The 14,673-nt window shown below is 42.6% G+C and overlaps 1 protein-coding gene across 1 annotated transcript in view; it reads right to left on the bottom strand.

The window, feature by feature from the left end:
- LOC124290617 (exportin-4-like) overlaps window positions 1-14,251 on the bottom strand; it is a 58,262-nt gene extending 44,011 nt beyond the window's left edge. Inside the window, 6 exon segments of the mRNA XM_046727385.1 lie at window positions 8,849-8,910; window positions 8,913-8,935; window positions 8,938-8,985; window positions 9,107-9,112; window positions 12,038-12,143; window positions 14,184-14,251. Coding sequence (XP_046583341.1) covers window positions 8,849-8,910; window positions 8,913-8,935; window positions 8,938-8,985; window positions 9,107-9,112; window positions 12,038-12,143; window positions 14,184-14,234 — 296 coding nt within the window. The 5' untranslated portion in view covers window positions 14,235-14,251.
- Between the last annotated feature and the right edge of the window lie 422 nt (window positions 14,252-14,673).

Genomic DNA, 14,673 nt, shown 5'->3' with positions numbered 1-14,673 from the left:
CTGCCATTGAAACAGGGTGGTAAGATGTTCTAACCTTGGCGTGTTGTCTTCCGTCAAATCCCAAGCAGCAGCGAAGTTGCGAGGCCAGCGCTGATACCGGCTTCAACATCCGCTTGAGTTCTGCATCAATGGCCAACATCTTGGAGTCCTGCACTCGGTAAGATGTCTGTGGGGAAGCCGATAAGCGCTTGAGGGACTCATCATGAGCTGCGCCTCCATCGGCAAAATCCAAACTATGAATCTTGTAGTCCCCTTTGCGTGGCTTAGGAGCCTTAATAGTGGTATTGAGAGACAAAGTAGCAAAATCAGCGTCCAAAGAAGCCACAGCATCGCCCACCATCGGGTGGCGGGGAGGAGTAACTCGGAGAAGACCGAATAGCCTTGGGTCGGCCCGAACCTGAAGAGGGAGAAAGGACAATCCGGCAGTCTGTCGGCAATCAGTCGAACACAGCAGAGAGAGGGAGGTAGGTGCCCCCATCGTCATCATCCTCTTGCAACATTTCCTCATTATAATCGGGAGAAAAATAGCGCTCCTCAGTGTCCTCCCAGGACACGGTAGGAGCAGTAAATCGTTGACCCGAAGCAGCAGGCTTCGGTGGGTGCACCGATGACAACTGAGAAGCAGCACTCAAAGTAACTGTCGGGGGAGCGTGGGCGTCGAAAGGCGAACAGGAGGTGACAGCAGGCGGGACCGGCGGTATCGCCTACCACGCATCGGTGACCGTGGCGCCTCTCCCTATCCTTGGAACGTCACGGGAGGCGAGACCTTGAGTCAGACCGACGGCGGCGAAGAGAAGTATCCGAACTAAAGGCGAGGACTCTAGACCGATGATGCTGCGAGAGACCTGGAGCGAGATCGTCGAGAAACGATGGGAACGCCGGCGTCCTGGCCGTCGAGCGCTCTTCCATTAACTGGCGTTGTAGGTCCTCCTCTCTAGACACTGTAGCCTTCCTGGGGATACGGTAGTCTACCAAAGCGTTGGAGTTGGCGCTAAGGCGTCGGTACAAGCGTCCGCGTCAGCATGGGCGTCGGCGTCGGCGTGGGGCGTTAGCATAGGCGCCCGGCGTCCGCGCCAGGCGTCGGCATCGGCGTTAGTTGAAGCAACAAGTCAGCAACGGAGAATCAAGTGCCACGAAGCGTCGGCGAGGAACAAAGCTGAGCAGCGGCGCTGGAGCGGTGCTAGCTTGGGCTCCGGCAGCTGCCCGGCAAAAGGCGCGTCGAAGCAACTTCTGAACCTCGGATGCGACAAAGCGTCCGGGTGGGATAGGTCAACAAAGGCGTCAGAGCGGTAGCAGCTTCAAAGCGTCCAGCAAGCGAGGCGCAGGGGTGGGCGGCTGATCTATCACCAGAAGAAGCGTCCGACCGGCGTCACGAGGGGAGAAGACCGGGAGTCCACAGAGGAAACAGGGGAAGACATTCTCCTCCTCCGTTGTGACAAGCGTTTCTTCTTGGCGCTGAGGTAGGCCTTGAAATCTGCGCCGGACAGCTGAGTACAAAAGTGACAGCGCTCGTCAATGGAACAGGCAACAGTCGCACAGTCTGGGCACCAGGGGTGTGGGTCCTTGGCAGACTTCTGCACCTTGCAGATGCAACAAAACTGCCGGGTCATGCACACAAAAAGCTGTAACACACACAAATGTGAAGCAGTAAAACATAGAAACATAACCCTGCAGGCGAGAAAATGGAAGCACCCCTACAAGAAGAATGGGCAGCCCAAGTAAGTGGGACAGTCGTGTAAACAACCAGGATGGCTGCCCCAACACTGGGCGAAAAAGCGTGAAAACACACACAAAATTAGGCAAGAAATAAGAAGGTACACATAAACAAGCATGAAACAAAGGTGGAAGAACCCTAGAGGTATCAAAACACCCAAACATGCCATCGTGGAAAAACTTCGGAGCGATGGGGACACACTAACCTGAAGTGAAGAAAAAGAAAACACAAAAAAAACCACGAGGCAGCCAGGTAAGTGAAGTTACTTGTAAATTATGTTCTTCACCCACAGAGAAGAGACATAAGATAGAAAACATACAAACCAATAACTTTAATATCTGAAAACTATTAGTAAGTGTCTGAAAACTTAGCGAAACAAAAACGTCTGACCAGCAAGACGCTTGAAGTAAAAGTGATTCTGGATGGACCGCGATTGCGCGGGAGGGGAGATCACGTCACTTCCGTTGCCTGTACACTCGTCGATACACGAGGTGGCCGTTCTACAGAATGGCGAATCAACGACTGTCTGATCTCTTTAAGCGGAGCTTGAGGTAATATGCATAAGACCTATGGTAAGGTAAGTTAAAAATATTAATTTTACTCTAAAAATTTCATATTTTTTCTTATCCTGACTCATGCTTATTTGCTTGTAGAATCCTACGGATTAGGAGGTGGGATTATATATACTTTGGATTTTTACTAATTAGTGATTTGAACTGAGATGATTGTAAAACCCTATGGGAACTTCATGAAGGCACTGAACTGAATTCCTGCTGTTAATTTAACAGCTGCCTTTAAAAGAAGGTTATTACAATTTACTGAATATAATAAAAAGTATATAGAACATTAATTAAGCTAAAGCCATTAATGTGATAGTATAAACTGTTGATAGTTTATAATGAATACTTTTATAAGAACCAAAGTAGTAAGCTTACAATATGGATATATATAAGCTATAACATAGTTGTGCTTAAGATATAATGATAGCTTAAGCTGTATAAAATGTAACCAACTACTGAGAGTTTGATACTAATACATGTTATGAAATGAACATATGACCGAGCTTAAGGATAGAAACTTAAGCTGAATATATATATAATAGTAGAAACTTCGTAAGAGTTGTAGGTATATATATATTATGATATAGAATCATAGTACTGAGCTTAAGATAATATATATAGATAGCATGTAGCTATTAGTACTGTTATCAGATAAGTATAAAATCAACAAGATAGACTTATCTTCTCCGTGGAACTGTCAACTGTTGAGCAAGGACCATGGGACCCGAAATTGTGGATACCTGAGGCGTCCTTGGTGGTGATATCTCTCAGATAGTGGTTGGCAAACACCATATCGGATCTCCAAAAACATCCCACCATAATGGTATTCAATGAGCAATTTCCATGTAAAGCCAAAGTTGAAGCTAGTGCTCTAATTTCATGAGGATTAGCAGCACTTGGAGGGTCAGTCCAGCTGCCTTGTAGGCTCTTAGTATGACAGTTCTGATCCAAATAGAAATGGTAGTCTTGCGACACTTCTGTCTGTGGTAGGTAGATATAGGGATAAACAATCTTTTGAATTTCCCTCTACTTTGCTTGGATCTTTGGAGATATATTTTCAGTGCACATACAGGGCAAAGTGATAAGTCCATCGATCCTCGCGGTCCAAGTATGGATGAGGGAGCTGGGACATGGAACAACCTGTCTGGTTGACCTGGTAGTTGATTTTTAAGCTATAAAATCCCAGCGAAGTCCCAGATGAGCGGCGTTATGAATATCATCAAATCGTGTTCTCTAAGTAATCCAAAGCGTGAATTTCAGACATCCTGGCGACAGTAGCTAAGCTAGCAGGAATAAGGTTTGTGGGTCAATGATTGAAATGGCGCTTGATAACAATGGTTCGTAGCCTCACTTGTGAGGTGTTGAAGTACAACATTTAGATCCCAGGCTGGCGCTTGAAACTTCCGTTTCTGATCTTCCAATCGAAAGGCACGTAACAAAGCGAGTAACTCCGGTGTTTTGGTCAATTTGACGCCCGTTCTCATAGTTATGACTGAACTTATGGCTGCAAGGTAAGTGGACAGTGTAGATCCTTTTAGATTCTTAGTTTGACGTGGAAACATAAGAAATCTGCCACTTGAGGATGTGTAGCAAATCTGGCTGAAAATCCTTTCTTAGCAGCATAATTGACAAATCTGAGCCATTTGTCATCGTACAAAGTTCGCAGTAGAGTTAATGTAGTGCAAGCATGACGCCTGCAGCGCTCTGGTGGAATAACCTCTCTTATTCAAACATGCCTTGATACAATCCACCGCGAAGTCGGAATGCTTCTGGTGTTTTGTGCACTTGTTTGGTGTGCGGATGTATCAGTAGATTGGTAGTGGGAGCTGAAGTACTGGTTTTCGATTCCTAGTATGAGGTCTGGAAACCACGTTCGCTGGCCAGTAAGCGCGAGACCAAAATGAGATCGAGGCTCCTCGTCTTTCGACTGATTTTAGCAAGACTTGTGGGATTAGCATGGGAGGCGGAAAGCGTCGCGTTTAGTCCCCTCCACGATATGCTTAGTGCGTCCGTTGCCCAGGCTAATGGATCTGGCACAAGCGTCTAAAGGTTGTCAGTTGATTGTTGAATCGGGTGTAAAATAGGTCTATCAGAGGAGATCCTATTTCCATGATTATCTGATTGAATATCTCTGTGTGGAGCATCCATTCTGTCGCGACGGCTGGTGCGGCGAGAGAGCGTCTGCTAACACATTCTTTGCTCCTGGAATGTGGCAGGCTTTGATCGTATGTTTAGACTGTCGACTAATTGAACAGTTTGAAACATCAGTGAGTAGATTCAGTGATCTTGTTGACCCTTGTTTGTTCACATAAAATGCCACTGTTGAGTTGTCTGTGTGAATCATTAACTGAGCGTTCTGTAACAGGTTGCTCGAGGGACCTATAAGGCGTTTATGACTGCTTGCATCTCTAGCAGATTTATGTGACATAAGCTCTCTTAGAATGCTCCATAGGCCTGGCGCTGTCCTGCCAGTAAGGTGGGCTCCCCAACCTTTTAGTGGCAGCGTCCGCAGTAGAGATGTGTTTTCGATTCGGCTCTACTAAGGAGGCGCCTCGCAAACATTCAATCTCTTGGTCCACCAGAGTAGATGTGGTTTGGCGTAATCTGGTAGACTGAGCGGTAGAGGTCCTCGAGATGGGCATTGATGAGGACTTGTAATGGGCCTTAATTGAAGCTTGCCTCTGATTGTCAAGTCTTGAGCTGATGTGAGTAGTCCCAGTAGACTCTGCCACTGTCGTGAGTGGTAGCGGAGAGAGTAGGGCTTGGGGATCAGTTGTTGTATCTTGATCCATCTGTCCTCGGGACTACCATACGATTCTGAGCTGTAAGGAATCATTATACCTAGAAACTGCAGATCCTCGTGGGCTCTAGGTCCGACTTGAGTAGATTTACTAACCAGCCTAACTGCGTTAGTAGCTTGATTGTAAAAGTTCAGCTGTAGTCTGAGGACGCTGTGGATCTAGATCCACCTGTATACCGTCGTCTAGGTAAAATGCATTCCGCAGTCCTTGGCGATGTAGGTATGAGACAATAGGCTTGGTTACTCTTGTGAATACCCATGGGCATGGGGCCGAAGTGATTCCGAAGGGAAGTACTTTCCATTGGTAGTGTATGTCGTCTAGCATAAACCTCAGATATTTCCTTGAACTGGGATGAATCGAATGTGTAGGTATCGTCCTGCAGATCTATACTTACCATGTAATCTAAGTGGATCCGAATCAGATGACGGAGTTGAGGTAAATGTATCATCGCCAAGCGCTGGTGGTTTGCATAGAAATTCTCTGTTGAATGTGCTCATGTTGTAAAATGAGACGATACTTCTCTTTGGAATTCTTTTTAGGCACTAGGAAAACTGGGGAGTAGAAACCTGGTATGATGTTTCGCTGATCGAGAACTTCTAAGGCCTGTTTGTTTAGTAGAGACTGAACTGTTTCTCTTAACATCGGTAGTTGTGCCAGATGAGCGTTGAACCCTGGTGGGTTGACTGTTAGCGGTGGCTTGGCCTTGAGTTGTAGGCTTGATATCCGTACTGAAGGATGTTGGATACATCACGGATCTTGAAGTATTCCCCAGTTTTCCCAGTGTAGTTGTAGACGTCCACCCACTTGAGAAGGTTGTACTGGGGCGACTGGGGTGGAAGACTCCAGTCGTTCGAACCTGACTTTCATCGTTTAAATCCACAGGGAACCTCTGGATGATCTGCCTCTAGCTGATCCTCCTCTGAACTTGTTAATGCAGTGACGAAAAGAATCCTTGGGATTATTAGCTGACGCTAATTTCTTATCCCATGCTCTCTGTAGCCCTGAAAACTTAGACTTACCCGAGTACCTCTGTGCTGATTGTTTAAAGGCGTTAAACTAACGTATCCATTGATCTAATCATGAGTACTTCTCTAGAATCTTTAGATACTTCCTTGGAAACCTTGTTAATGTTGCCACCAAACAGTAAAGGTGAAGACCATGGAGCTGTGTACAGGGGCTCTGTGAATTGTTTATTCCAAGAGCAGGAGGCTAGTAATCCTTGCCGGCGTGTCATGAGAGTAGTGGTTTCAGTAAGTGCTGAAAGATGGTCTGTAAGGAATTGTTGATCTTTTCTCTGCATAAGTAGAGGCTGAATAGATCATCCTGTCCTCCTCATCGTAGAGTTCTTGAACTTAGTGATGAGAGTCTGGATTAATAGTCCTAGATCTATTAAGTCCGAAGAACATCCTTCTGGAAATGGTATCTAACTGGGCCATCTTGTGATCGCTTCACCCCTATAACTTCTGGACTTGGAATCACTGATAAGTTTAAAGTTTTCATCAATCTCCTGAGTCTTGAAAAGGCTCCATATTATGTCCATAAAACTCTTGGCATTGAAGAACGGTAAATGGGTAGGATGGGTTTAGTAGATTTGGAGTAGGCTGTATCCAGTTTAGCAGGAACGGCATAGATAGGATCCATAGGAGGCAACGGTGATATGATCTACATCATCATCTTTCATCAGGTAAGTTTGGGTTGCATCCTCGTTCTTAGGGGAGGCCAGTTGTAATAGTTACCATCCAATACCTTATCTCAGCCTCTGAGAAAATGATACCATCGTCCTCCTCTGGACGCATGGTCAGGTATGTCGAGTCCTCGATCTGTAAGAAGATCTATGTGAGGATTGAGGAGAACAGAGACTGACGAGTGGCTAGTGTATGTAGACCTTGGAGAAGACATCGCCAGCTGAGACTGTGGAGCCGAAGCGGTGATGGCGGCAGGCATACTCTGGACTTCTCGAGCGTTGAGGGAGCTGCAGAACAGCCTACTAGGCTTATGTAGAACCACTTAGCCTTCACGTCCCTGCGCCCAATGTCTGGAGTCAGTGTCCCGATCCGACATATGAGCTTGCTTTCTATTAACGCCTTTGTGCATGACAAGGTGCGTGCTCAGCTTAAGCTTCCTCCTCATGAAGCCTCTTGCAAAAGGTGAGGCTCTAGCTCCAAGGTGAGGCCTGGGATACCTTTATGCAAAGAGCTCACTCGGGCAGGGTTGCCCTTGGCTGAGGCGGGCTATGGGCTCAGAGGCCCCACGCAGCGAAGCAAAGGCGGGCTCTGAGGCCCTGTATGACTTAATATGGGGTGGGCTCTGAGGCCCGTGGGCTCTGAGGCCTCTGTGTAAGTCGTGAGCGATCTTCCATCACCCTGATTATCTGGTTGATCAAGTCGCCTGAAGCGGTCTGCTTTGATGAGGGATGTCTCTCTCTGCAGAGGTGACGGGACCCTCAGATAAAATTTCTGGTGATAGTGTCGGCATGTCCGGGTTGTGTGTTCATCTGCTGAAGGTGACAGTCGCAGAAACGGGCCGCTTTCTTGTGATGAACTTCTGAATGATAATTGGCATATCATCATAATATAATGCTAATTCTGTAACTGGTAAGATATCAGAGGCAAAATTATTAGATTTTGTTGACTTCCCTTTAGATGAAGGTGTAGATCTTGGTGTACCAGTGTGTGCGAGATGATACGGGCTGGTTTCCTCGACTTGGACTGAGAAGACGCAGCTCTTGAGATGCAGGTCGCTTGGACATACGGACTGCGCCCCACGCTTATCCGCCGAGGAAACTCAGGCATGCCACCAGCCGAATGGTGTCCTCAATCAACAGTAGACAAGGAACATTAATTTTGCGATCTATTAGCCATGTTTGAAATCTGTTTACTTCAGATTCTATCTGCCTTCCAGCTCTATAAACTGGAACATAAATATTTGTCAAAAGGCAGAGATTGGTAAATTGATACACAATTTACAACGAGAATCAAAGGGAACATGGAGTAATGCAACTAGGGCATTTTAAATGTGGATCGGTATCAGAATAACGTAGTTTACAATCTGTGCAAATTTTCATTAATGTAGCTTCACTGAACAATCACGGCTTGAATAAACAGCAGAAACACAATTAATAATCAATGCAAATTGAATAAATATACTAGTAATACCTCTATACTAACGTATAAGAGGAACTAACTAAATATAAATAAAGGATATAGTGTGTTGGGAGACACAGGCGCTCTCACGTCCAGCTCACTGGGCGAAGAAGGAGAGAGTGAGGCACATGGGCTTGGGTGGCGCCCTCGTTCACGCGCTTGCAGAAGGGAGGTAACTTGTGGTGAGTACTAATGAGTGATTTTTTATTGAAGGGAACTTCAATTGGGAGATACAAGTGTTCCACTAGGTTCGCCAGAAGAAGAAGACAAGCAAATAAGCATGAGTCAGGATAAGAAAAAATAAATGTTGTGGTTCCGATTCCACCTTAAAATTTAGGGGAGGTAAGTAGGATTTTTTTAAACATTTTTATCTTGAAGTAAAGTACATACTTATAACACATTTATTATAATTGTTTATTCAATCAAGGTTTCAGCTATCATGTCGACTTTCTCTATCAGAATGACCGATGTCCGTCGGTGCCGGGAAAAAACAATGGTATCTAAAAGCTTATTTCATTTAAAACCACTTAAAAAGTTAGGGTGGGCACTAGAAATCGAGGAGCATCGGTAATCGAACCACAACATTTTTTAGGCCTTACAGTAGCTTCCTCCATTCTCTACAGTATATACCTGATATTCTTTGTAATGTATCCAAGAAGAAAGGATCGGAGTGACTCCACATCCTCTTGGGACCTATAAACGCCCATTCTCTGACGATCCTTCCTTAATGGTAGTGGCTGACTGGAACAGCACGTGAGTCATTCTTGCTGGTCTCTGGAAGGAGGAACATGGCATGGTTGGAAGTGAACACAAAACATTGTATGCTAGTTTACTATCTAGTTATTTGTGGGACCCTAAAAGCTGCAGTAATCAGCCTATCTATCACACAGTTGGCTGTTCACACTCTGGTCAAATGATATGTTGGAGCTAATCCAGATGTCATCATCTCTACTGTCAAACCCTGCATGTCTAGTTAGTTGTCATCATCTATACTGTCAAACCCAGCATGTCTAGTCAGTTGTCATCATCTCTACTGTCAAACCCTGCATGTCTAGTCAGATGTCATCCTCTAGCTATACCTAGCATCAAATCCAACATGTCTAAAGTCAGATGTCATCATCTCTACTGTCAAACCCTGCATGTCTAGTCAGATGTCATCATCTGTACTGTCAAATCCAGCATGTCTAATCAGATGTCATCAGCTGTACTGTCAAATCCAACATGTCTAGTCAGATGTCATAATTTCTCCTGTCAAACCCAGCATGTCAAGTCAGATGTCATCAGCTATATTATCAAATCCAACATGTCTAGTCAGTTGTCATCATCTCTACTGTCAAACCCTGCATGTCCAGTCAGATGTCATCTTCTATACGGTCAAATCTAGAATGTCTAGTCAGATGTCATCAGCTGTACTGTCAAATCCAACATGTCTAGTCAGATGTCATCATCTATATGGTCAAATCTAGCATGTATAGTCAGATGTCATCAGCTACATTGTCAAACCCTGCATGTCTAGTCAGATGTCATCAGCCATACTGTCAAATCTAGCATGTCTAGTCAGATGTAATCATTATACTGTCAAACCCTGCATGTCCAGTCAGATGTCATCATCTATACGGTCAAATCTAGCATGTCTACTCAGATGTCATCAGCTATATTGTCAAACCCTGCATGTCTAGTCAGATGTCATCTTCTCTACTGTCAAATCCAGCATGTCTAGTCAGATGTCATCAGCTATACTGTCAAACCCTGCATGTCTAATCAGATGTCATCAGCTATACTGTCAAACCCTGCATGTCTAGTCAGATGTCATCTTCTCTACTGTCAAATAAAGCATGTCTAGTCAGATGTCATCATCTATACTGTCAAACCCTGCATGTCTAGTCAGATGTCATCATCTCTACTGTCAAATCCAGCATGTCTAGTCAGATGTCATCAGCTATACTGTCAAATTCAGCATGTCTAGTCAGATGTCATCAGCTATACTTAGTCAGTCCGCTAACTGCGGAACCCAGCATGTCTAGTCAGATGTCATCAGCTATACTGTCCAAAATCAAACATGTCTAGTCAGATGTCATCAGCTATAATGTCAAATCCCCATATACCGCATGTCTAGTCAGATGTCATCAGCTATACATGGTCAAATCCAGCATGTCTAGTCAGATGTCATTAAATATACTGTCAAAACTCCTGCATGTCTAAGTCAGTCAGATGTCATCAGCTATACTGTCAAACCCTGCATGTCTAAACCGGTCAGATGCCATCAGCTATACTGTCAAACCAGCATGGTATGTCTAGTCAGATGTCATCAGCTATCTCACGGTCAAATCCAGCACTAAAGCATGTCTAGTCAGATGTAATCAGCTATACTGTCAAACCCTGCATGTCTAGTCAGATGTCATCATCTATACTGTCAAATCCAGCATGTCTAGTCAGATGTCATCTTCTATACTGTCAAATCTAGAATGTCTACTCAGATGTCATCAGCTATATTGTCAAACCCTGCATGTCAAGTCAGATGTCATCATCTATACGGTCAAATCTAGCATGTATAGTCAGATGTCATCAGCTATACTGTCAAACCCTGCATGTCTAGTTAGATGTCATCATCTATATGGTCAAATCCAGCATGTCTAGTCAGATGTCATCAGCTATACGGTCAAATCCAGCACGTCTAGTCAGATGCCATCATCTTTACTGTCAAACCCAGCATGTCTAGTCAGATGTCATCATCTCTACTGTCAAATCCAGCATGTCTAGTCAGATGTCATGAACTATACTGTCAAATCCAACATGTCTAGTCAGATGTCATCAGCTATAATGTCAAACCCAGTATGTCTAGTCAGATGTCATCAGCTATACGTTCAAATCCAGCATGTCTAGTCAGATGTCATCAGCTATACTGTCAAACCCTGCACGTCTAGTCAGATGTCATCATCTGTACTGTCAAATCCAGCATGTCTAATAAGATGTCATCAGCTGTACTGTCAAATCCAACATGTCTAGTCAGATGTCATAATTTCTCCTGTCAAACCCAGCATGTCAAGTCAGATGTCATCAGCTATACTGTCAAATCCAACATGTCTAGTCAGATGTCATCTGCTATACGGTCAGAATCAGCATGTCTAGTCAGATGTCATCAGCTATACTGTCAAATCCAACATGTCTAGTCAGATGTCATCATCTATACTGTCAAACCCTGCATGTCTAGTCAGATGTCATCATCTATACTGTCAAATCCAGCATGTCTAGTCAGATGTCAGATATTAATTTGCATTTATCACCGTTAGAAATATTTTCAATAATGATGAGTGACCAATGATAGTCATTATCATTTGAGAGTGATTTCCTAAGCATTATTGATTGATTGAGTTTAGTATTACGTCGCAATCAGCAATATTTCAGCTATATGATGACGGTCTGAATATAATCAAGTCTGGACAGAAAATCCAGTGATCAACAGCATGAGCATCGATCTACACAATTGGGATACGATGACATGTGTCAACCAAGTCAGCGAGCCTCACCACCAGATCCTGTTAGTCACCTCTTACGACAAGCATGGGTTACTGACGATCAATTCTAACCCGGATCTTTATGGGTCTTCCTGAGCATTAACACACATTTACATCATATACACATGATTTATATGATCTAACAGTTTCTCTTTTTACAATATTCAGCCCATTTTAAATGTTAGTGCTCACATGAACATTAATCATTGGATGCACATTATTGATAATGTTGGTGAGTATATCAGTGCGTGATGGTATAGATTCTCATGATCACGTGAAATTCCAGTATCAGTTACCACCTCACCTAAAATGTATCTACAAATGCTGTATGGCAGTTTCCGCTTGCGGAAATCCAAGATGACTCTCTCGGCAGCCTGCCTCTGTTCTGGAGTCACTATGTTAGGAGCAGCCTGTAAACACAGACACAGAGAGGTGCTCATCCTGTACTTTAATCTAGGGACCACTAAAATCATAACTGTTAAACATAGGAATTATAACAAGGAACTTTCTATATTTACCATAAATTCTGAGCACTGATCATAATTGTTAGAATAATGTAAAGCAATAATTCAGACAAGAACAAGGAAATTTTTTGCCCCAGGGACGAACATTATCAAAGTAGACTCTGTCAAAGTCTACTGTCAAGCTTTATTCCTACTTAAATACTAATTCCTATAAGTTTTCCATTTTGGGAACCAAAATTCGCATCTTTAAAGTGATGCATGCGGAAAGTTCCGCACTGCTAAGAGCAATTTTGCCAGAAAACTGTCAAACCTAACAGCGGTCTCTTGTGAAAGAGATATGAATTTAGGCATATTACGTATAAAACTGTATCAAAATGAAAACAAATTAGCTGCAATAGAACAATAAACTCTGAACATGATTAAATGAGTGAGTCTAGTTGTACGCCACACTCAGCAATACTCCAGCTATATGGCGGGAACATGATTAAAACAAACCATTACCATGAAAAAGGCCATAATATAACTGTCCAACTGAATGCTTTCATAGTTAAACACGGATGAGGATGAATGAAGGTCTAAGTTTGCAATGTTTCAAACTCGTAAGAACTGTGTGTAAAAGAATCCAGACTGGTCACCAATGCTGTGTATCTGCAGCACCTGACTGAACTTAAAGAACATGTACCTGCACATTTGATGTCCTCTAAATATCATGTTCATATGCAAGGTGAATTTGAGATGGTGTTTAAGTAGCATACCTATTTAACATTTAACATAACCCAATAATATTTACATCACATCAAACTTCACACTTTACTTTTCAAAATATGAATCCTATATATAGATTATAATCAAATAACAAACCTAACAATCATAAATAAAATTCTAATGCCAAATACATCAGCTCATACACTGAGCTAAATATTCTGCAAATATAAGTAACATTTGTCAAGAGCTTGACATCTTGACATCTTGACAGGTCATGTGACTATTATCTACCGCACTGTAGCAATTCCTGTTTGTGATTTCTCATGAATAATTTTTTTAACAGTTAATTGTGATAAATATTGTATAGTACGCATTTAAAGCACAGTGCCTTTATTTTTGCACATTGAGCATGAAAAGGATCGAGCCTTGTTATTATTCTTGCATAAGGAAGAAATGAAAATTATCTCTTGCGTCTATCAAACAATATCCCGTCAACGCGTTCCATACAGTACCGGTAAATGTTCCTTTGACAGTTAACAATTTAAGGTGTCATTCTGTTACAAAACTTTTGACTTTGGACATGTTGAAATATGTTTCCTGAAATGTTGGTGATTTCCTAACATAATAAACACCGACATAAAAACGACAATTAAAAATATGCACAAGATTAAAGGATGGTAAGTTTTACGGGGATAAGAGTCTCATGGCACTGTGTCTTAAGGCATAATAATAAAAATGCCATTATTACACATGTTCATTTATTTAATTGTTCATACGATACCAGCTATTAACGTGCATAAGCAACAATAAAATGTCCATTGTCAGTGTATTCGCAGTTCTAGATACAATTTTATACCCCAGCTGGATTCATGTAATAACCTAATTTGCACATTTGACAGAAAACACAAAATTACTGAATTACGCGTAACAGGAATGTAACGTAAAGTTTTGTTTACTTTCAAAAGGTAGTTCAAAAGTATCATTGTAGTCCTGCAGTCTGGTTAAAATATATTAAGAATAAAGGAAAATATTTAAGAAATAAAACCGTTTGAATAAATTAAAACGACCTGAACACACAAGACGGTTTATTCTGAGGTAATCATTCACCTGTTTGTCTCAGTGAAATGATTTCAATGACAACAGGTGCGAGCAAAAACGTTTGTTACAAGATTGTATTGAACATAGACCCAGGGCTCGTTTACCGGAGGTATATAACATGACTGTAATGATTAATAGAGAGTGTTTAGTTTTCTGTAATTATGACTGATGTCTCAGACTCACCAACACAGCTTGTGAGGCCTGCTCTAGTTCATGCATCACATGGTCCGCCATCACTGTTTCTTCGTTACTCCGCCATTCAACCGGAAGTGTGAAGTATTAAACGAACTCCATACAGCGTGTTGCCACCACGAATAAGTGGTAAGATATGGATGCGCTTTCTCTTGGCTAAATCCCGAGCTTCTGTTAAAAGTCGATGGATATTTTGAGTTTGGTTTTACAACACAATTATATTCCCAAATATCATAAAATATACACGAAGAAATAATTCAGTAGAGAAAACAGCCACAAGGGTAACTAACGCCTACCCCAACATCGTTATGAGTTTAGTGATAATGAGAGCTGATGATATTTTTTTTTTATAAATATCGTTTTAGTGTCCTCATCGGTGTAAACAGAGACCATATGATATGATATGACATGATCATCTATTATATGGTCTCTGGTGTAAATCTAGAGGACAAATCAAATTACAAGCTCGTATTCACATAAA

The sequence above is a fragment of the Haliotis rubra genome, unplaced genomic scaffold (assembly GCF_003918875.1).
Source record: "Haliotis rubra isolate DU_JTF1 unplaced genomic scaffold, ASM391887v1 Scf47, whole genome shotgun sequence".
Lineage (NCBI taxonomy): Eukaryota > Metazoa > Mollusca > Gastropoda > Lepetellida > Haliotidae > Haliotis > Haliotis rubra.
The sequence above is the reverse complement of the archived record's forward strand: the minus strand, read 5'-3'. Positions and strand labels throughout refer to the sequence as shown.